The sequence below is a fragment of the Protopterus annectens genome, chromosome 10.part0, assembly GCF_019279795.1.
Source record: "Protopterus annectens isolate FY-2018-M chromosome 10.part0, PAN1.0, whole genome shotgun sequence".
Taxonomy (NCBI): Eukaryota; Metazoa; Chordata; order Ceratodontiformes; family Protopteridae; genus Protopterus; species Protopterus annectens.
In genome coordinates this window covers 1,385,165,308-1,385,186,742 of record NC_056744.1, presented here as the reverse complement: position 1 = coordinate 1,385,186,742, position 21,435 = coordinate 1,385,165,308, and the positions used below count along the sequence as shown (strand labels likewise).

At 41.4% G+C, this 21,435-nt stretch overlaps 1 protein-coding gene across 4 annotated transcripts in view; it reads left to right on the top strand.

Annotated features, from left to right (window-relative positions):
* Positions 1-21,435, top strand: part of ZNHIT6 (zinc finger HIT-type containing 6) — a gene marked incomplete at its 5' end in the record, with an annotated part of 1,270,195 nt that overhangs the window by 780,235 nt on the left and 468,525 nt on the right. For all 4 annotated transcript variants that reach the window (XM_044086022.1, XM_044086023.1, XM_044086024.1 and 1 more), the window contains 1 exon segment: positions 15,327-15,395. In XM_044086022.1, the coding sequence (XP_043941957.1) occupies positions 15,327-15,395 (69 nt within the window).

Genomic DNA, 21,435 nt, shown 5'->3' with positions numbered 1-21,435 from the left:
TGGGACAGGGGAGGCACTTAGACTGTCTGCAAGAGTCTATCACAGAGGACACTGACTTTGATGAAGAAGCCTCCCAGATCACCACACAATGATGTCTCATTTGGAGACATCTTACAGTTCCTAAAACAAAGCAGTGATTGGTCCTCCAATAACCCTTCCCAAGAGGAGTCTGTGTACCTGGAGACCTTTGGCACTGGCCCATCTACCTCCTGGATGAGTCCACCCACCGATGAACTCATTGATTTGGTCTCTTGACGGGCATAGAAGGAACCTGACATGATAATCTATCCCTAAGAGACCAGATAGGATCCTGGTACCACCTAAGGATAGAATTTTTTGGAGTAAGGGAGTTCAAGTTGATGTCATGGTGGCAGCTACCAAGAAGGAACTGGCGGAACAAAGTTTCTCTGTCCATTCCTCCTAACAAAGAGTCTAGGGCACTGAACAGATTGGCAAGAGTATCTATACTTCAGCGACTTTTGATTTTAGGTCACTGAATTACTTGGTGCAGTTTACAAGAATTCAGAGGGGTTTGATTAAAGAATTTTCCAAACCCTTCTCTGGGACCACATTCTCTGAGGTGTAGAGAGCACTATATACTTGCTGTTGGCTACCCTGCAGTCCATTTCAAACTCATCCATGAGGATTATCTCACATGTAGCTGAAGGTAGCCTCATGAGTGGCAGGTTCAGGCATTTCCATCTGAAGCCATGCCTGGATATGCTTGTGTGACTTTGTGGAACCCTTCAAGTCTTCCTTTGTCAGTGCCCCATTTAACAGAAGTTCTTTATTTGGCCCCAAAGTTAAAGATGCACATTCTAGGTGTCAGCAGGAAGGAAAAACGCTGTCTGCTGTGGACATGTGTTTTTTGACCTCTCAACAAACGTTTTCTAGGAACCAATGAGGCGGACATAAAATGTGGTTCAAAAAATCCCAGGGTCCCTTCCAGATCCATATGGAGACGGTCCCCCAAGGGCAGAGGGGGAATTCAAATAGAAGATGCCTTTCTCAAGGCAGAGGTGATCCACATAATGGGGGGGGGGTCTAGCGATACCTTCTCTGAGAGATCCTATCAGTGCTTCTGAAAGGAGGCCCAACTGTACATTTCTGAAGGCAGTCAGGGGTCCTCTATCTCTGTACCAGAGAGTCTGGTTAGAAATGGCAAAATATTCATAGGTGTAGAGGATAACGTCCAGAGGTTACATAAACCATTTTCCCATCCACCCCTTTTGGTACCAAACAAAATCCCTGATGTTGTACCCAATCAGAGGAAAGCAGCAGCACTAGAAATAAACAAGCTGCTAGAAAAAGTCATCCAAAAGCTCACCCCAGACCAGAAATAGTCCAGTAATTATTCAAGATTCTTTTTAATGCCAAATAAAATGGGATTGGAGACCAGTCTTCAGTCTCAGCAAACTAAATTGATCGGTTCCGTATACAAAGTTCCAGATGGTCACTGTTAGTCCATTCTGCCTTTTCTGCACGAGGACGACTGTATGTGCTCAGATCTTCAGGATGTGTACTATCATATAAAAATGAACAGATGGTCCAGGAGATATTTACACTTCCAGCTGGTAGACCATTGTTACTAATTATGAGTATTGTCCTTCGGTCTCATCGCTGCCCCCAGGGTATTTACCCACTGTATGGCAGTAGTTGCAAATCACTTAAAGACTGCAGGGATTCCAAATGTTTCCTTGGCTAGAAAGGCAAACCAGGACAGGCAGATGAAGACTGGTTAAACACAAGTCAGACAATCCAAGCAGAAGAATAACTAGTCAACATGGCTGAATCCAATGAAGTAGCAGTTCCAAAGTTTAATAATACAACATAAAAATGTTAAAAACATCCAAGAAAAAGACAAGCATGTTCGCACCTATCCAGGTGCTTCTTCAGATCTAATAAACAGGCATAAAATCCTGCTTAAATACACACAGTTTCAGGTCTACCCCTTAAGGTCACGTGACTTAAGCAGTGGTCTTAAAGGAACAGTCATTTAAACCTTTCCCTTTGTCACTTTGTAATTCTAAAATCCATTTAGTTTCAGTACATTCTGTTTTAGTGCTGAAATAACTACCTCTAATGCTGACATTAAAAAGTTGTAGCACAATAAACTTAAACTTGTGAGTACTTCTAGCAACTAAAATAAGTATTGACAGTGCATTTCTTGTATCTTTTCTAGACACATCATAAATGTGTTCACATACATGGTCTTTCAAAGCTCTGTTAGTTTTACCAACATAAAAACTTTTACAAACAGTTCAGCTTCTAAATAAACAAGATTACAACCCTTACACTTTGCAAAGAAATTGAATTTATAAACCTGCTTAGTCTCAGGATGCTCAAATATATTAGTAGTTTCAGTAAACTGACACACATTACAGTCTCTGCAAGGGTGAGCGCCTATTCTATTAGTAATTCTTGGTTTCTTCTGAACAGGTTTATAGCACATTTTTCTCAAAGAAGTATTGTTCTTAAAATGAAATTTAGGAACCTCACCTAAAATAGTTTTGTTTCTGTCATCACATGTAAGAATGTGCAGGTGCATTTTAATTTCACAGACAGAGCTAACATTATTTTAGAAGGTAATGCTCATTCTCACTGTCTCTTTGTGACACCCTAGAACTCTTAGCCTCTGGGTCTCAATGAGAGAAATATGGTTTGGCCTGAGCATTCCTGTTAGACAGAGCCCCTTGTTCTGCTGCATCTGTTTCATGCTGTTGGTAGCCTCTATTACTAAAATCAGTTGCCAGCTCATCAAAAGCAGATATACATTCATCATCTGCATTGAGCTTGGCATACCTTAGTTAGACCCCTGCTCCGACCAGGCATCATCTAATTCAAGCATTAGACTACTTACCCCAGTGATGTTGTCATCAGGGGATCTCTGACATCTGTAACAATTCTGAACTCGAGCCAACTCAGATATTGGAATTCATATGCGCTTTTCAATATGACCACTCAAATAGCTTCTCTTCCTCTGTCCCAGATAAAAACAATTAAATTCCAGGTCAAAATGATTATTTAGAGCTTTTCTCTTTCAGCTTATATCTGACACCCTAGAACTCTTAGCCTCTGGGTCTCAATGAGAGAAATATGGTTTGGCCTGAGCATTCCTGTTAGACAGAGCCCCTTGTTCTGCTGCATCTGTTTCATGCTGTTGGTAGCCTCTATTACTAAAATCAGTTACCAGCTCATCAAAAGCAGATATACATTCATCATCTGCATTGAGCTTGGCATACCTTAGTTAGACCCCTGCTCCGACCAGGCATCATCTAATTCAAGCATTAGACTACTTACCCCAGTGATGTTGTCATCAGGGGATCTCTGACATCTGTAACAATTCTGAACTCGAGCCAACTCAGATATTGGAATTCATATGCGCTTTTCAATATGACCACTCAAATAGCTTCTCTTCCTCTGTCCCAGATAAAAACAATTAAATTCCAGGTCAAAATGATTATTTAGAGCTTTTCTCTTTCAGCTTATATCTGACACCCTAGAACTCTTAGCCTCTGGGTCTCAATGAGAGAAATATGGTTTGGCCTGAGCATTCCTGTTAGACAGAGCCCCTTGTTCTGCTGCATCTGTTTCATGCTGTTGGTAGCCTCTATTACTAAAATCAGTTACCAGCTCATCAAAAGCAGATATACATTCATCATCTGCATTGAGCTTGGCATACCTTAGTTAGACCCCTGCTCCGACCAGGCATCATCTAATTCAAGCATTAGACTACTTACCCCAGTGATGTTGTCATCAGGGGATCTCTGACATCTGTAACAATTCTGAACTCGAGCCAGCTCAGATATTGGAATTCATATGCGCTTTTCAATATGACCACTCAAATAGCTTCTCTTCCTCTGTCCCAGATAAAAACAATTCAATTCCAGGTCAAAACGATTATTTAGAGCTTTTCTCTTTCAGCTTATATCTGATGCTTCAAGCATTGGGATCCATGTCCGTGGCAGTCATTCTTGTACCGCTAGCAAGGATCCTTCAATGGACACTCGCAACTCAATGGTCTGTTCTCCAACAACCTTTATCCAGGCAAAGCAATGTAATGCACGCGTGCCAAAATTACATTTTGTGGTGGATCCAGTCCAAACTAATATAAGAAGGCCGTCCCTTTGTTCTCTCTCAATGCAAGGCCACTATGACCATGGAAGCCTCCCTCATCGGGGGTGGGGAGTGATTCTTGGGAAGGATGGTCCAAGGCACATGCTGCCCTTAAGAAGCCAACATGCATATCAGTGTCCTGGAAATGAGAGCTGTCCTCCCAGCATTGCAGGCCTGCTAAGATGCTCTCCCAACCGGGACTATCTGATTCATGCGGACAGTATGTCGGTGGTCTGGTATGTCAACAAACTAGGGGGAACCATTTTCTGATAGCAACACACGTTCCTGGGAAGTTAAGTGTGATTGCAGACAAGTTAAGCAGGTCAATTCTAATGCCTCATGAATGGTCTCTCAACATAAACATGACGGAGAGGATTTTCTATCGATGAGGCCAACCATGCTGCAGTCTCTTTGCATCTCCTCTGAACAACAAGTGCAGCTGTTTCTTTGCCCTGATTCCCCAAGTTGGGTAATCCTTGAGAGATGCTCTACTTCACATTTGGCCTTCTGGTCTCCTTTATGCTTACCCTCCAAATTCCTGTCATTACCATATTTCTTCAGAAAGCATTTCATTGAGGAGCACAGTTGTCCTCATTGCACCTTACTGGCCTCGTAAGATCTGGTTTCCCTTCCGTTAGCCTCATCTTGTATGCCTACCTTGGATTCTGGATCCAACTCCAGACCTACTGTCTCACCCGACAGACAGTACTCATCCAGACATTTTAGCCCTCAAGTTGACCACATGGTTTCTCCAGTTCCATTAATCACTAGACAATCTAGGCTGTCCTCCCCTGTTCATCATATTATTTTATCATCCCACAATGCTTTTATTAGAAAGGTTTATAGCAGTAAATGGATAAGATTTGTATTTTAGGCACATAAAAAAAAATGTAGATCCTTTTCAGCTCTGATTCCCGAGGTTCTTGACTTTTTAGCTGTTATTTTCAGTGAAGGGGCCAGTTCATCAGTAGGAGTAAATAATTCAACGTTGGCATCTTCTAAACTCTGCAAAGCCTGTATCAGAGGGAACATATCTACTTAGATCTCTGTTAATGAACCCCACTCCTCCTTGGGATTTAAATATTGTTTTGCAAACCTTAACCCAACCCTCTTTTGAACCATCAGCTAAGTGAGAACTAAAAACCTCCACTTCTATCTATATACTACCAAAATATCATAGATCCAACCATGTTAGTTACTTTCAAAACAAAAAAACTTTAAATAACTATTAAAAAATTCTAAAGATTATACAAGCACCTCAACAACACCCCCTATTAGATGGCGACATTCATCCAAACCCTGGCCTCAGTAACAACATTGTCAATGACCAACTCAATCCAACATGCTCATCGTGTTACACTGCTGCAGTCATTACACTTGGGTTATCCTGCCATCAGGCGGTTCCCCAGTCGGCCTGAGTTTCAAAGTCTTGGTCCGGCATCAGTTGCTGTCACCTTGGGGAAACTTTTTTTGCCTCAGACCGATGTCAGTAAAAGTTAATAACTGTATTTCTTGTGGGAAGCAAATACCTCATAAGGATTTGTATCCCATGCCTAGGCCCAAACCATGACATCACTGGTTGTCGGTTTTGTGCTAGGTTTAACAAGCGCACTATTAAACGCCAGTTTGATTTTGCCTGACATTATTTTGGTAGAAAATTCAATTATACCATGCCGTCGGAACTTCCGATGACCAGAATACATAAAAAGCGCAAAGACAAGGATAGGCATCCGAGGCCCAAAACTGACAACGAAGCCTCTTCTAGGCCAGTCGCCGGTTCTCCGGTTTTCAGCGAGGCGCCTTCGCAGCCCCTGATGACCACTTCTGTAGAACCACAGGCCGGCTCCGACTCCCACGTGGAGATGGCTGGGCCTTCGGATGCATAAGTTATTCAACCTGCCGAAACTAACCCTTCAGAGGGATCCGGAGTAGCTGAGCTGCCCGCAGCTTCAGAGGGTGTTTTCAGACCTACTCAGTTAAGCATTAAACCCTCTGCTAAGTCTAAACCAGCTTTAAAATCAAAGAAACAAATACAGCATTCTCCAGCACAGGCCTCCATGCCTAAGAAACAAATGCTCAAAATGGCCGAAAACCTTATCACTCTGATCAGGGGGCCCATCCCCCTCCTGATAAAAGGCCTAGACAGGATGCAGACTATGACTCATCCGACCAGGTGTCCATCTCTTCAGATTCATCCACAGACCTAGGATATTCGTTACCCCCTTATGAGGATTCTGATGCTGAGGAGGCAATTCCATCAGCCTCTCTGCCTGAGGACTACTCCTTTGGGGAAACCTTGCATACCATGAGGGAGCATTTCCATTGGGAAGGCCAGGATTACTCAGAATCCAAGAAAAGGCTCAGAGACTTCCTTTTATTACCTCAAAACAGACCCCTTGCTATTCCGCCAGTGTTAGATATTGTGGATGATGTGTATACTGAATCCAGCTTAAATCCTGATTCCTTACCTCCAGCCCCAGTTAAACTTGACAGATACTAAAGAGTCCCTGACTCGCACATATTTCTGTACAAAAGCCCTGTTGCTGACCCTGAAACTATTTCTCAGGGACCCAAAGGAGTTAAGGCCTCATCAGCCAAGAATCCAGTTCCCTCTGACAGAGATTCCAGAGCATTAGATAGATGGGGAAAGAAAGTATATACGTCTGCAACTTTAGCAATGAGAGCCTTAAATTGCCAGCTTCACATGCTCAAATATCAGCAATTTTTACTGTCTCAGTTGAAACAAAAAATGCTTCCAGATTCAGATCCTCCTACTTTTAAAGAAATGCAGGATTTATTGCATGCAGTTGAGCAGGTGGGAAAACGTACGTTGCAATGTGGTTTTGATTCTTTTGAGGCCTCCTGTAGAGCAGCAGTTACAGGCTCTGTCATTAGAAGACATGCTTGGTTAAAAGAACATACGTTACCAGATCATGTTAAAGCAAAATTATTGGATGCACCTTTGCAGAAGGATGTGTTATTTGGAGTTAAGGCAGAAGAGGTATTAAAGAAAATGGAGGACAAGGCAAAATCTATGCAAACAGTGAAGGATTTCTTACAGGTTCAGCCTCCTAGATTTAGCAGAAATTGGCCAACTAATAATTGGTCCTTTCCAGTTACAGACAGACCTCAAAGGGGAAGATACAGACGTCCAAGAAGTAGAGGTCAACCACAAGGTCCTTACAGGCCTCGACAATGGGTTGCATCAGGCCAGAAAGAAGGGGAAGACAGGCCCCAACCATATAAAAAGCAGCCCCAATGACTTCCCAATACAGCTGCCAAACAACTCTCTCTTGGCAGCCCCCTTGGAAGGAAGACTGGCACTTTTCTATCACAATTGGCATATGGTCACCAAAGACAAATGGGTTCTCAACATTGTATCTCAAGGTTACAGGTTCCACTTTCACACTCTGCCAAGGTTAAAAGGAATGCAAAATCTACCACCAAATCAATGGGCAGAGGCTCAAAAACAAATTACAGCACTCATGGATATGAGAGCTATTCAAAAGGTACCACCACAGGAGCAAGGACAAGTATTTTACTCAAGACTCTTTCTGGTTCCCAGAAAGGACAAAGCCTGGAGGCCCATCCTGGATCTTTCTTGTCTAAACACTTACCTGGATGTTCTGAAATTCAAAATGTTGACACTACAGCAGCTTCTTCCCATGCTGGGCAAGAAAGCTTGACTCGTAACATTGGACCTCAAGGAGACATACCTGCATGTCCCTATCAGACAAAACTGCAGAAGATACCTCAGATTCATAGCTGGTTCAATGCACTATCAATTCTCTGCACTGCCCTTTGGCTTATCTACTGCGCCCAGGGTCTTCACAAAGTGCCTGGCACCAGTAATTGCATTTTGCAGACAGAAAGGAATTCAAATTTATCCGTACCTGGACGACTGCCTGATTCAAGCAGAGAGCAAGGACATTGTTCTAAAGCATCTGGCGTTTGTAAAAAAGTTAAGTTGCCTGGGGTACACAGTAAACGAAAAGAAATCAAAACTAGTGCCCTCACAAGAGATAATATGGGTGCCAGCTTGGACACAACGGCCCAGATGGCTTATCTCATGCCAGATAACTGACGGAATACTTTCAAGTGATGGCAACAAAGACCTAACTCCCTGCAAGAAAAATTCTGCAGGCCTTGGGTTACATGGCATCTTGCATACTACTAATTCCATATCCAGCCTGCATATGAGGAAACTACAATGGTACCTAAAGAATGTATGGTCTCAACACTGTCAACGTTTGGAAACAGTTATACCACTAATTCCTTGCCTTCTACAGGAGTTTCAATGGTGGGCTCAAGCTTGTCACCTCAACAAGGGACAGCCTTTTACTCAACCCACAGCCAGGCAAACACTGACAACAGATGCATCGGATTACGCCTGGGGAGCACACATGGCAGGCAACTGTATTCAGGACAAGTGGCCTGCAGAACAAAGGCATCTTCACATCAATCAAAAAGAGATGCTAGCTGTACAAAATGCCCTTATAGCTTTCAAGGACCTGCTGCATCCAGGACAACTACTACTAAAGACAGACAACACTACAGTTATGTGGTACATAAACAAGCAAAGGGGCACTCTCTCCTACCCCCTCTGCAGACAAGCCATGACCTTGTGGAACACTGCTCTAAGCTATCAAGTTCATCTGCAAGCCCAATTCCTGCCAGGAGAGAAAAACACACTGGCAGACGACTTAAGCAGAAACATCATGGATCCCCACGAATGGGAATTGAATCCACAAATATTCAGAATGATAACACAGAAATGGTGGAGCCCGGGCATAGATCTGTTTGCATCCCCAGTGAACTGCCAGCTACAGAAATTCTGCACAAGGAGTTACCATACACAAGCATGGAAAGTGGATGCCCTGTCATTCAGCTGGAAAAACCTACAAGTATATGCTTTCCCACCACTACCTCTCCTGCCAAAGGTACTCATAAAAGCCAGGCAAGAAGAGCCAAAGATGATCCTGATTGCACCAGACTGGCCACGCCAGCACTGGTACCCAATCTTAAAGAACTTAGCATAAGGACCACCCTGGATTTTGCCTCAAATCCCACATCTGCTGACTCAGCACAACAATCAGATACTACACAGCCAGCTAAAGACCTTAAACCTAGCTGCATGGAAGATTCCTTAGTCAAGCAAGCAATGCCTCTCTCCAAAGCTGTTATGGATATCATTCTGGAGGCCAGAAGGCCTAGTACCAGGCAAGCCTATTCGGATTAATGGAAGAGATTCTGTGCCTGGAACCAAGCTCACAGCCTTGACCCTCATGTCCCAAACATTCCTCAGACACTACAATATTTAACTGAGATGCTGGACAAAGGCCTCTCCTTCTCATCCATCAAGATCCACGCCTCTGCCATCTCTGCTCATTACAACACGGATCCACCAGTTTTGTCTAATCCTTTAAGACAGTACCTCAGAGGGGCTAAAAACATAAGACCGCCCCGTAGAGCACCTACTCCAACTTGGGACTTCAACTTTGTTTTGTAAAAATTAACTTTACCTGCTTTTGAGCTAGCTAACACAGCCGAATTAAAATATATCTCTTGGAAAACTGCTCTGCTCCTGGCAATAACATCAGCACGAAGAGTTTCAGAATTACAGGCAGTAATGGCAGTGGAACCTTTCCTCATTTGCCACCAGGACAGGGTGTCTTTAAGAACTAACCCTACGTTTATGCCAAAGGGTGGTATCCAGTGTGGCTTTAAACCAAACTATTCATTTGCCAACTTTTTATCCAAAACCACAGAATAAAGGGGAGAGACTACTGCATTCCTTGGACATTCACAGGCAGTTACGCTTCTACTTGGACAAAACCAAAGCTTTCAGGAAATCTGAGCAATTATTGGTAGCATATGCTGCAGGAGCACAGGGAAGAGCCATTTCAAAACAGACTATTTCAAAATGGATAGGACATTGTATACGTTTCTGCTATACACACCATGGGAAACCTGTACCTAGCAGCATTAGATCTCACTCCACTAGGGCAACAGTCACTTCAACTGCCTACCTCAGAAGAGTACCTACCAAGGATATTTTGGAAGCAGCAACTTGGAGTTCTGTACATACCTTCATCAAGCATCACCATCTGCCTCTATACTCTAAATCCAGAGCTGGCTTCACCACCGCAGTACTGCAGGGCCTTATAGCCACCCCTAATGCCTTATAGAACCAGCCACCCTACCTCAGCTTTGGTATTCTACAAAAGTGTAATGACTGCAGCAGTGTAGCATGATGAACATAGTACAGTTTTGTACCTACCATAAATGTAGATGTTCGAGTGTAAACACTGCTGCAGTCCAGGTTACCCTCCCTCCTTCCCCTCTTACTTGCTGGTACGTACCTAAGTCTTCTACCCTTTACTACCTATGGGGAGTATTTGCTGGTAGCTGAAAGTTGTTGTTTGCTTTTCTTATGTATGTTTTATTAGCAGTTTGAATTGCCTAACTATTTGGGGGCACCTGACATCTGGGGCAAGAAAAACGAGGAAAATGGCGTTGGCTGCATGTTATATACCCCTGTCGCACTGACGTCAGGGAGGAGGCGACAGCAACCGACACCGGACCAAGACTTTGGAACTCAGGCCGACTGGGGAACCGCCTGACGGCAGGATAACCCAAGTGTAATGACTGCAGCAGTGTATACACTCGAACATCTACATTTATGATAGGTACAAAACTGTACTCTCTCATACTATAACTATCACAAAAAGACCCACTAACTCTGTCCTGATAGCCCACCTCAACATTCGTAGCATTAACAATAAAATTTCACAACGTCATGCACTCCTAGAAGTACACTCATTTGATATTCTCTGTATTACAGAAACTTGGCTAAAGCCCTCAACTCATGACCATGAAATTACCCCTCCTAAATACAACATCCTGAGATGTGACCGCAAAGCCAAAAGGGGTGGGGATGTAGCCATTCTCTATAAAACAGAACTTCAGGTCACATCCTTCAATGTGCTCCTACCTTTAGATACAAATGCAGAAACCCTTACTGCCAAACTTCAAGTTAACAACTGTAAATCTATTTACCTATCTTCCCCCTGGTAATAATATCAGTATTCTTGAAAACATCCTTAATTGCCTCTCTACTCACCTACCTCAGGAAACCATTGTTCTAGGTGACTTTAATATAGACTGGGCCACATGTAACTCCCCTAATTCTATCACCCACATATATCTATTCGGCTTTTCCCAAATAATAACCACCCCTACTAGAATTCACAAACCAGGCAGTAAAGAAACCATCCTAGACTGGATCCTTATCATCAGCCATCCTGACAAATATAAATCAGGTACCCTTCCAGATGACAGTGACCACGCTCTAGCCTACATAATTAAACAAAAAACCCATAGCCCCAACTCAAATAACTTCAAAACCTCACGCTCTAAAAAACACTTTTTTCCAGAGAGTTTCCAGAATGAACTTAAGGCATGTAACTGGTCACCACTACACCATTTTCAACTTGATGAAGCAGTGACCTACTTTAATACAAAATTCCTACAAATCCTAGAATACCATGCCCCCTCTCGCTTTATCCATATAAGAACCAAAATTGCACCTTGGCTCACTAAAAAACACAGACAAAATATCCTACATAACAAAATCTGGGCCAAATGGAGATCCTCCAAAAACCCATCAGACCACCTTTACTTTAAACAGCTAAGAAATGCCACCAAAAAAGAAATTCTGCTCGATAAAAAAAAACTATTACCTTCACCTCCAACAAACCCACCAGCAAAAACCACAAAAATTTTGGTCAGGCATCAACAAACTACTTAAGCCAGGCACTCTAAAACTCCTGCCCCATCAGGTATCTCCCTTAACAACCCTAAGCAAATTGCTGATGCCTTTAACAGCTACTTCATTGAAACCATTCAAACTCTAGCTAAAACAATACCACCTGTTAGCACTAACCCATTAATCACCACAAACAGCCCAGTTCCCTCCTTTTATATACAACCCGTACCTACATCCCTTGTCTGCACCCTCCTTCAAAAACTCAAACCATGCACCCCTTCAGCTGATGGTCTACCGGCCAAATACCTGCAAAAAGGCAGCGAAAAGCCATTGCCTATCCCATTTCCATCCTTATAAATAGAACAATTACAGAAAGCACAATCCCTTCCATCTGGAAAGTCTCTCATATCATCCCTCTACATAAGGGTGGTACTTGTACTGAGATTTCCAACTTCCGCCCAATTGCCTTACTCTCTTCAATAGCCAAAATAATGGAAAAATGCATCCACCAACAACTACTTGACCATCTTCTCCATAATAACTTATTTGCTAACTGTCAGCATGGTTTCAGGCCATTTCATAGTACCACCACTGCCCTACTATCCTTTTCTGACTGTATAAACAAACATCGTTACAAAAACTCTTTCTTCTGCTCTATTTATTGACCTTTCAAAAGCTTTCGACATGGTTAACCGTCACCTACTTGTGGACATATTAAAAGCCCTATCCCTTGACCCACAGGCATTACTTTGGTTTAAATCCTATCTACAAAACAGACAGCAAGCAGTACTCTGGGATAATAACCTATCTCTGCACCTCCCTGTTAACATTGGAGTACCTCAGGGCTCTGTTTTAGGCCTTCTTCTCTTCTCAGTTTTTATTAATGATTTAAATACCAAAATTCCACAAGCCACCTGTATACAATATGCAGATGATTCTACTTTAATATGTTCAGCTGAGTCCCTTACCTCTCTCCAGACCCTCACCCAAACAGTATTTAATCTTGTTGAAAACTGGTTCATGCAACATTGCCTCCTTCTTAACCCCAAAAAAACAAAATTATTGCTTTTTGCTCCTACTCAAAAGTCTGCACAATTTCACTTCAAAGTAACCTCCAACAATGGAATTATCATAACTCCAGACACTACAACCCGACTCCTCGGAATTACAATAGACCACAACCTTAGCTTTGATGATCATATTAATACTACTATAAAATCTGTCAACAGAAAACTTGGCTCCCTTTATAGAATCAAACACTTCCTTACACTAGAAGCTAGAACTACTATAGCCCAGACCCACTTTATCTCTACCCTGTTCTACGCTTCTGCCATTTATACCAATCTATCTAAAAGCAACCTTAGCAAACTTGCAACCAGCTATAAACAACATTGCCAGATTTGTCACTGGTACCTCTTTCAGAACCCACCACTGTCTCAACCTCAAACAACTAGGATGGTTAGAACTGCAGAACCACCTACTTTATCAAACAATACACCATCACCCAAAAGATCCTTTACCACCCCAAGAATACCCCAATTCTCACTAATCTGATTACCCCATATAAAAATCTGCCAACACTACGCTCAGTTAATAAGCTTCTAGTTTCCACTATTAAATCAAACAACCAGGCAGGGGAGTCGCTATTTTCTAGCACAGTGGGAAAAACCTGGAACCTGCTTCTCTTTTTCTTCCACACTGCTTTTCAAAAATACCCCAATTCTCACTAATCTGATTACCCCATATAAAAATCTGCCAACACTACGCTCAGTTAATAAGCTTCTAGTTTCCACTATTAAATCAAACAACCAGGCAGGGGAGTCACTATTTACTAGCACAGTGGGAAAAACCTGGAACCTGCTTCTCTCTTTCTTCCACACTGCTTTTCAAAAAATACCTTAAAAAATACCTTACTACACACTGGCCATGTCCCTGCTCTAACCCTGACTAATATCTAAATCCCCATCTCACTCTCCCTAGACTTTTCTGCTCTGTTGTTCTTTTACATTTACCTGGGCTAACCAGTAACCTTGTCTCTAACTAGTATTTAACAAGATTTCCTTCCTAGTACTTAATAGAGTTTTCTTATTCTAAATATGCTATCCTCCACTGTAGTAGATATAAATTATAATGTCTGTACATCTGTAAAAAAAAAAAAATATTTTTAACTTTTTATTTCTGTTAGCTATTTGCATGTAATTATATGATATGTCACTGCCTATGCTTGGAGCTTTTCTCCCTGGGCCTCTACTGAAAATGGGCACATATCCAGTTAGACTAGCCCGGTCAAAAAATGTAAAATAAAATAAATAAAATAAATACATTTTTGACCTGGAAACCTATCATCTTGCTTGCCATCATTTCTGCCAGAAGTATATTGGAGATACAGGCCCTGTCATGTAAACCTCATTTGTTTTTCACAAGGATAGACTATCTTTAAGGACCAATCCTTCCTTTATACCTAAGGTGCAGTCAGAATCAATATTAATCAGGTTATCAACCTTCCAGTCTTCTTTCCAAATATCTCAAAGAAGAATACATGTAAAACCTGTTAGATGTTCACTATTACTTTTCTATCTTTCACAGAACCCAAAATTTGAGGAAATCCAAACAATTATTTGTTTCGCTTTCAGAATCAAAGTTAGATAAATCCATTTCTAAAGTGCCTTTAGCCAAATGGTTGACTAATTGTATTACTTTTGTGTATGAAAAAGTGGGTTTGCCTTTACCAAATCCACCAAAAGCCCATTCCACCGGATCTGTGGCAGCTGCTTCAGTTTCTTTTGTCTACAACTTCATTGGACGATATTTGTGCAGCTGCAACTTGTCCTAATTCCTTTATTGCTCATTACAGATTGGATCTGGTCTCTAGGAGAAGTGCAGCCTTTGGCTCAGTAATGCTCAGGAATATCCTTTCTTAGAGTCCTGACAAGATTTCGGTAGCTGGGGACTCTATCCCAACAGTTGAGAAATGAATTAAAATGACAGCATCAGATAAAAAAGTTATGTACTGGCCATAACATTCCATATGTGTTTATTTTCATTCTTCCTCAACGTCCTTCCCAACAACCCCCCTCCTTGCTTTACTCTTCGAAAGTTCGAAGGATGCTGCAGGAACTGCTGTAGATTCTGTTATATCGTAATCTCTTACTGCTTTGCAGGTATAGGGCATCAAAAAAGATCTGAGGTATGTTAGGTGACTTGGGCATTAAGAATAGAGTAGCTTGAGATTTTCAGTGCTTCACGAACTGAAAGAAGTGGCCAAGTCTGATCTGAGGATCTGACAACAAACCCAGCAGCTGAGGAGGAATGAAAATAGACAACACAGATGCAACATTATAGTGAATCATAACTTTTTTTGCATACAAATAAATAGTGTTTTCTGCTATATATTTGTGTATATACAGCTTATTCATATGTATTTTTTTCTGTTTCTCCTAAGAGCCTCCACCAACCTTTCAGAATTACCAGCAGTGGTCTGGTCCACCTTCTTGGACTCCTCCTGCAACAGGTAAGGAGTGCAGTCTATTCCTTGTCTACAATTAATTTCATTTTATTTTTGTTTTCCTGTTCGATGACAGGTTATGTTCCTATTCATGGGTTATACATCAGCAGTGCAAGACCCCTAATTACAACTTTTGAAGAAATACAGTGAATCTTGAAAGTCTGTGTAATGCCATTGAAGTGTCTTGGTAGAAAACCCTGGCCTCCCCATACTCCCAATGTGTGCCCTCACACCCCTGCTACTTAAACATACTAAGGTCACTTTACCTCAGAGTGAGAGGAATACTGTGAGGTAGTACAGCCTCTGACTTATACTAAGGTCACTTTACCTCAGAGTTAGGGGTATACTGTGAGGTAGCATAGCCTCGGATTTATACTAAGATCACTTTACCTCAGAGTAAGGGAGATACTGTGAGGTAGCACAGCCTCCTTTGACTTATTAGATGTTGTCTTCACTTCTACAGTCATGATATTCTCAGAATTATAATTGTAAGCTCCCTTATTCCTGTAGGGTGTGTGTGTGTGTGTGTGTGTGTGTGTGTGTGTGTGTGTGTGTGAGATAACATATAATTTATTAGTTGCGTGTGTGTATAATAATCTAGAATTTATTAGTTGCGTGTGTGTATAATAATCTGCAATTTATACATGCCTAGTGTTGTCTGCTGGTGGTTTCTCAAATGCATGTTTATTGACCAAGTTGACCAGATGGGTGTGTTTTTTCTCTCCTATTAAAAGCAGTTGTGTTAAACTACAGGAAATGTTAATGATGGGGACATTGTCTTTTCCAGTACTGTGAGGTGTGTGTTTACATGAAGGCAAGTATTTTTTTTCCTAGTGCCAGTGTTTTTGAATATACTGAAAGTTTCAGCATGAGTGAGGCGTGTGTGTGTGTGTGTGTGTGTGTGTGTGTGTGTGTGTGTGTGTGTGTGTGTGTGTGTGTGTGTGCGAGCATATGTGGGTTAGGGTTAGAATAAGGGCTAGGTAATTTATTTATTTATTTATTATTTATTTTTATTTTACATTTGTTGACCGGGCTAGTCTAACTGGACAAATATCCGTTTTCAGTAGAGGCCCGGGGAGAAAAGCTCCAATTACATGAAGTAAACAAAATCATTAACATTAAAAATCATTAGCAAAATACCATAAGTTCAAGGGTAGACTTATACAAAATTAATGGAAACAAAAAAAAAATCAAGCAGAACAATATTCAGAAAATAGTTGGTTAATAATAGAATTACAGGGTAAGCAACATTCAGCAGTTAGATACAAACAAATTTAAGATGTGATAACATGGTGGAGAGAAAAAGAAAAATGTTAGCGACATTCTCAAAGATAATACTGTCAAAAGTTAAAAAAGTCTTTTAGAGGGACAGTTGGGCAATGTGGGGAAGTTGGGAGTAGTAGAGAAGTAATTTCAGTCAGGATTAGCACAAGGACACAGCCATTGAGTTTTGAGATGTTCTTTGATATGTCTTTTGAAAAGGGATGTAGAGTCAAGGTTTGTAATTTCCTGAGGTAGTTGATTCCAGATCTTCCCGACAGAATTTGAAAATAATGAGTCCCCAGCTTTATTCTTTGATTTGGTTAAGGCTACAAGGAGTTTATTAGCTGAGCGTAGTGTGGCTAGGTTTTTATAAGGTGAAATCAGTTTTGTAAGGCTAGGGGTAGCATCAGGAAAGTAAAGGGTTTTATGAATGATAATTAGTTGTTGATAGAGTAATTGGTTGTTGATTTCTAACCAATCTAGTTGCTTGAGGTTAAGACAATGGTGGGTTCTAAAAGGGGTAGCAGTAATGAATCTAGCAATACTATTGTAACAGGTAGAAAGTTTGGTGATGTTATTTTTGGACAAGTTTGTATATATAGCAGAGGCATAGAAAAGGGTGGAGATCAGGTGGGTCTGGGCCACTGTTTTTCTAGCAGTTGGGGTAAGAAAGGGTTTAATTCTGTAGAGAGTACCGATTTTTTTGTTAACTGATTTGATGGTATTGTTAATGTGGTCATCAAAATTAAGATGGTTGTCAATGGTTACACCTAATAGTCGAGTGGTCATATCTGGACTAATACAGGTAGTGTTGTTGGAGGAGATAGTGAAGAAAGGTGTTGGTGATTTGTTTGTAGGGGTAAAGAGAAGAAGTTTTGTTTTTTTGGGATTAAGAAGGAGGGATTGTTCCATAAACCATTTTTCTACATCATGGAAGACTGTTTGGGTGAGGGACTGGAGGGAGGTGACATTATTAGCAGCACAGATTAGAGTTGAGTCATCAGCATATTGAATGCAGATGGCTTGGGGTATATTCAGATGTAGGTCATTAATAAATAAAGAAAAAAGAAGGGGACCTAGGATTGAGCCTTGTGGAACCCCAATGTTTACTGGAAGTAAGGAGGATAGAGTGTTGTTCCATAGCACTGCTTGTTGCCTATTTTGGAGGTAACTCCTGAACCATTGAAGAGTTTGTGAGCCAAGTGAATAGAGATTTAGCTTGTGCAGAAGTATATTATGGTTAACCATATCGAAGGCCTTTGACAGGTCTAGGAATAATGCTGATGAGAAGAGATTGTTGTTCCTATTATTATTTATGGCATCAGAGAAGGAAAGGAGGGCAGTTGTAGTACTGTGGGAAGGTCTAAAACCGTGTTGACTATTGGCTAGAAGTTTGTTTTGTAGAAGGTAGTTAAGAATTTGTTTATGTATGCATCTTTCCATAATCTTAGCTAATGGGGAGAGTAAGGCAATAGGGCGAAAGTTTGAGAGCTCAATGGAGGAGCCCCCTTTATGTAGAGGTATTATATAAGATATTTTCCATGAGGTGGGGATTTTTCCTTCAGAGACAGTCCTATTAATAAGAATGGATATGGGGTAGTAAATAGCTTTTGCAGCTATTTGAAGGTATTCTGATGGGAGTTGGTCAGCGGATGGGGTGCAAGGTTTAAGTTTCTTGAGAAGTTTATAAATAAGGGATGAAGGAACTGGCTGAATATAAAAGGCATTGGATGAGGTGTTAGAGGTATTAGGTAAGGAGGTAGTGGAAGACGGTAATGAATTAGCTAGTGTTTGAATGGCTTCTGTAAAATACTTGTTAAAGGCATCTGGGATCAGGGTGGAATTGTTGAGGTTAAAGCCTGAAGGGGTAGGAGTAGTTGAATGGCCTGGTTTAAGAAGTTTGTTAATACCTGTCCAAAATTTTAGGGGATTGTTGATTAGTTTGTTGGAGGTGAAGATAATATTCCTTTTTGTCAGAAAGAGTATCCTTCTTAGTGGCATTTCTTAATTGTTTAAAGAGTAGGTGATCAGATGTATTTTGGTAGTTCTCCATTTAGCCCAAATTTTGTTTCTAAGGAGCATTTTTTGTTTAGTTTGCTTAGTAAGCGGGGCTACTAGTTCTTCTTATCCTAGTAGAGAAAGGGGAGCATGATAGTCAAGGATTTTAAAAGTTGGTATTGAAATAGGCCACTGCTGTTTAGTTCGAGGGTAGTAATTGGAGACCAGTCACATGCATTCAATTCAGTCAGAAACTTATCAGGGTTAAAGTATTTGTTTAAGCGAGACATCTTTTTTTGTCTAATAACATATGTGAGCATATGGTCACTAATATTATCGGGAAGAGTTCCTGGCGAGTACATGTTTGGGTGGTTATTAGTAAGGATCCAGTCAAGAGTTGTTTCTTTTTTAGTGGGTTTATGGATTCTAGTTGGAGTGTTTATTAATTGAGAGAAGCCAAAAAGATTTATATGGCTGGTGGGGTGCTGGGATGCACAGGTCTTCCAGTCAATGTTGAAGTCACCAAGTATTAAGGTTTCCTGAGGTGGTTGGTTAGAAAGTGAACTAAGTAAGTCTTCTAGAATGTGAGTATTATTTCCAGGGGGAAGGTACATACAAATTAGATAAATCGATTTATTGTTGTTAATGTTGGTAATAGGATTGATTTAGTGGTGTGTGCGTGACTTGGGTAGTGGCACTGTTAGGGAAAACATTTTTTGTCAGGTAATGGGTAGTATTGAGGGTTGGGGGCAGTGGCAGGCTTAGGTTTAACACAGATAAGTAAGGTGGGACAGAAGAGACATTTTAAGTGCTGTTGGATAGGTTTTAAATTCCCTTATTTTGTGATGGGTATGCAAGACAAATTTAACTTTTTTTCAGTCTGATATTGTTGGTGTCATTGGGGAGTTGCTCCCAGGTAGTGAGGGCTAGGGATGGAAATATTTTCTATTTTAGTTTATACTACACAAAAGCACTACATCACTTAATTACTATAAACAAAAAAATCATTTTTTTAAACTGTAGGAAGCAACTTCTTGCTTCAGTTTATAAAACAAATACAGAGTGCTTCATTGCTCAGTTTTGACCTCAGATACAACTTTTTTCGGCTGTTCCCATTATGGGTCACCACAGTGGATCATCTGTTTCCATTTCTTCCTGTCCTCTGCTTCTTGCTGTGTCACATCAACCAGCTGCATGTCCTCTCTCACCACATCCATAAACCTTATTTTAGGCCTTCCTCTTTTCTTGTTACCTGGCAGCACTGTCCTTAACATCCTTTTCCCAATATACCCAGCATCCCTCCTCAGCACATGTCCAAACCAACGCAATCTCGCCTCTCTGGCTTTGTCTCCCAACCGTCCAACCTGAGCTGACCCTGTAATATACTGATTCCTAATACTGTACATCCTTGTCACACCCAGTGCAAATCTTAACATCTTTAACTATGCCGCATCCAGCTCTGACTCCTACCTTTTTGTCAATGCCACCTTCTCCAACCCATGTAACATAGCTGGTCTCACCACCCTCTCTTGTAGATCTTTCCCTTTCACTCTTACTGATACCCGTCTGTCACAAATCACTCCTGATGCTCTTCTCCACCCACTCCACTCTACCTGTACTCTCTTCTACACTCATCATTACTCTGAACTGTTGAGCCCATGTATTTAAACTCATCCACCTTCTCCAACTCTACTTCCTGCATCCTCACCATTCCTCTGTCCTCTCTCTCTCTCTCATTCACACACGTATATTCTGTCTTTGTCCTGCTGACCTTCATTCCTCTCCTCTCTAGAGCACATCTCCACCTTTCCAGGGTCTCTTCAACCTGTTCCCTACTCTTACTTCAGGTCACAATGTCATCCGCAAACATAGTCCACAGGGACTCCTGTCTCTCGACCTGTCCACCACGATTGGGATGGGCTGATCCTGCCCCCTAGCACTTTGCATCTGATGAGAATGCTTCCTTTGCCCCACCCCAGCTGCACCACTTTGGATAAAGCCATGACTGTTACCTAGACAACTTGAATTTGAGTACTGGCTCTGTCACCTGTCAGACCTAGAAAACAGGAAGAGAAGTGATGCAGCTTCACCATCTCACCTCTGCTTGGAGGTGGAGGTGTTTGGGAGCTCGCATTCCCCTGGATGAATCCTAAGTGGAAATCAGTGACCCACAGGATGGCTGTCTTGAGGAAGTATGTCACTTGTGGACGTGGGTGACATGCCTGCTCTGATTTCTGTTACTTGTCAAATGTAGGGCACGTTGCTGAGTATGAGCTAAAAAAAAAAGAGGTGGCACTTAAATGGCAGCAGCTGCTTCAGATCTCATCAGGAAAATGCTTCTTTTGTCTTTTTTTACCAGAAACTTCAAGAAAAACAGTTAAAGAGGAAGGAAACGTGGTTAAATTAAGTTACAGTGCTGAAAATCTGTTAAAAATTGGATTTGCATATTCGTTATGCTGTGAGTTAGATCAGCTTCTTACAGTGAGAATGTAAGCTCAAACATACTACAGGATCTACTACAGGTAAGGATTTTGCTGGAACATAGAGATGAATGCAAACTTCGAGCAGATCACACGTTCATGGCAACTGGTAGTCACAAAAAAAAGGAAAAGATGTACCAGATTGAGGAAAAGAGGCACCAGAGCAGGAATTTCAGTCATATTGAAGGCCTACACTGCCCACCATACTGTTAGCCAACGTAAACTCACTTGAAAATAAGATGGATCACTTACAACTGGATCTCTCATCATAAAACAAGGCGAGAAACAGTAATTTGTTTGTGTTT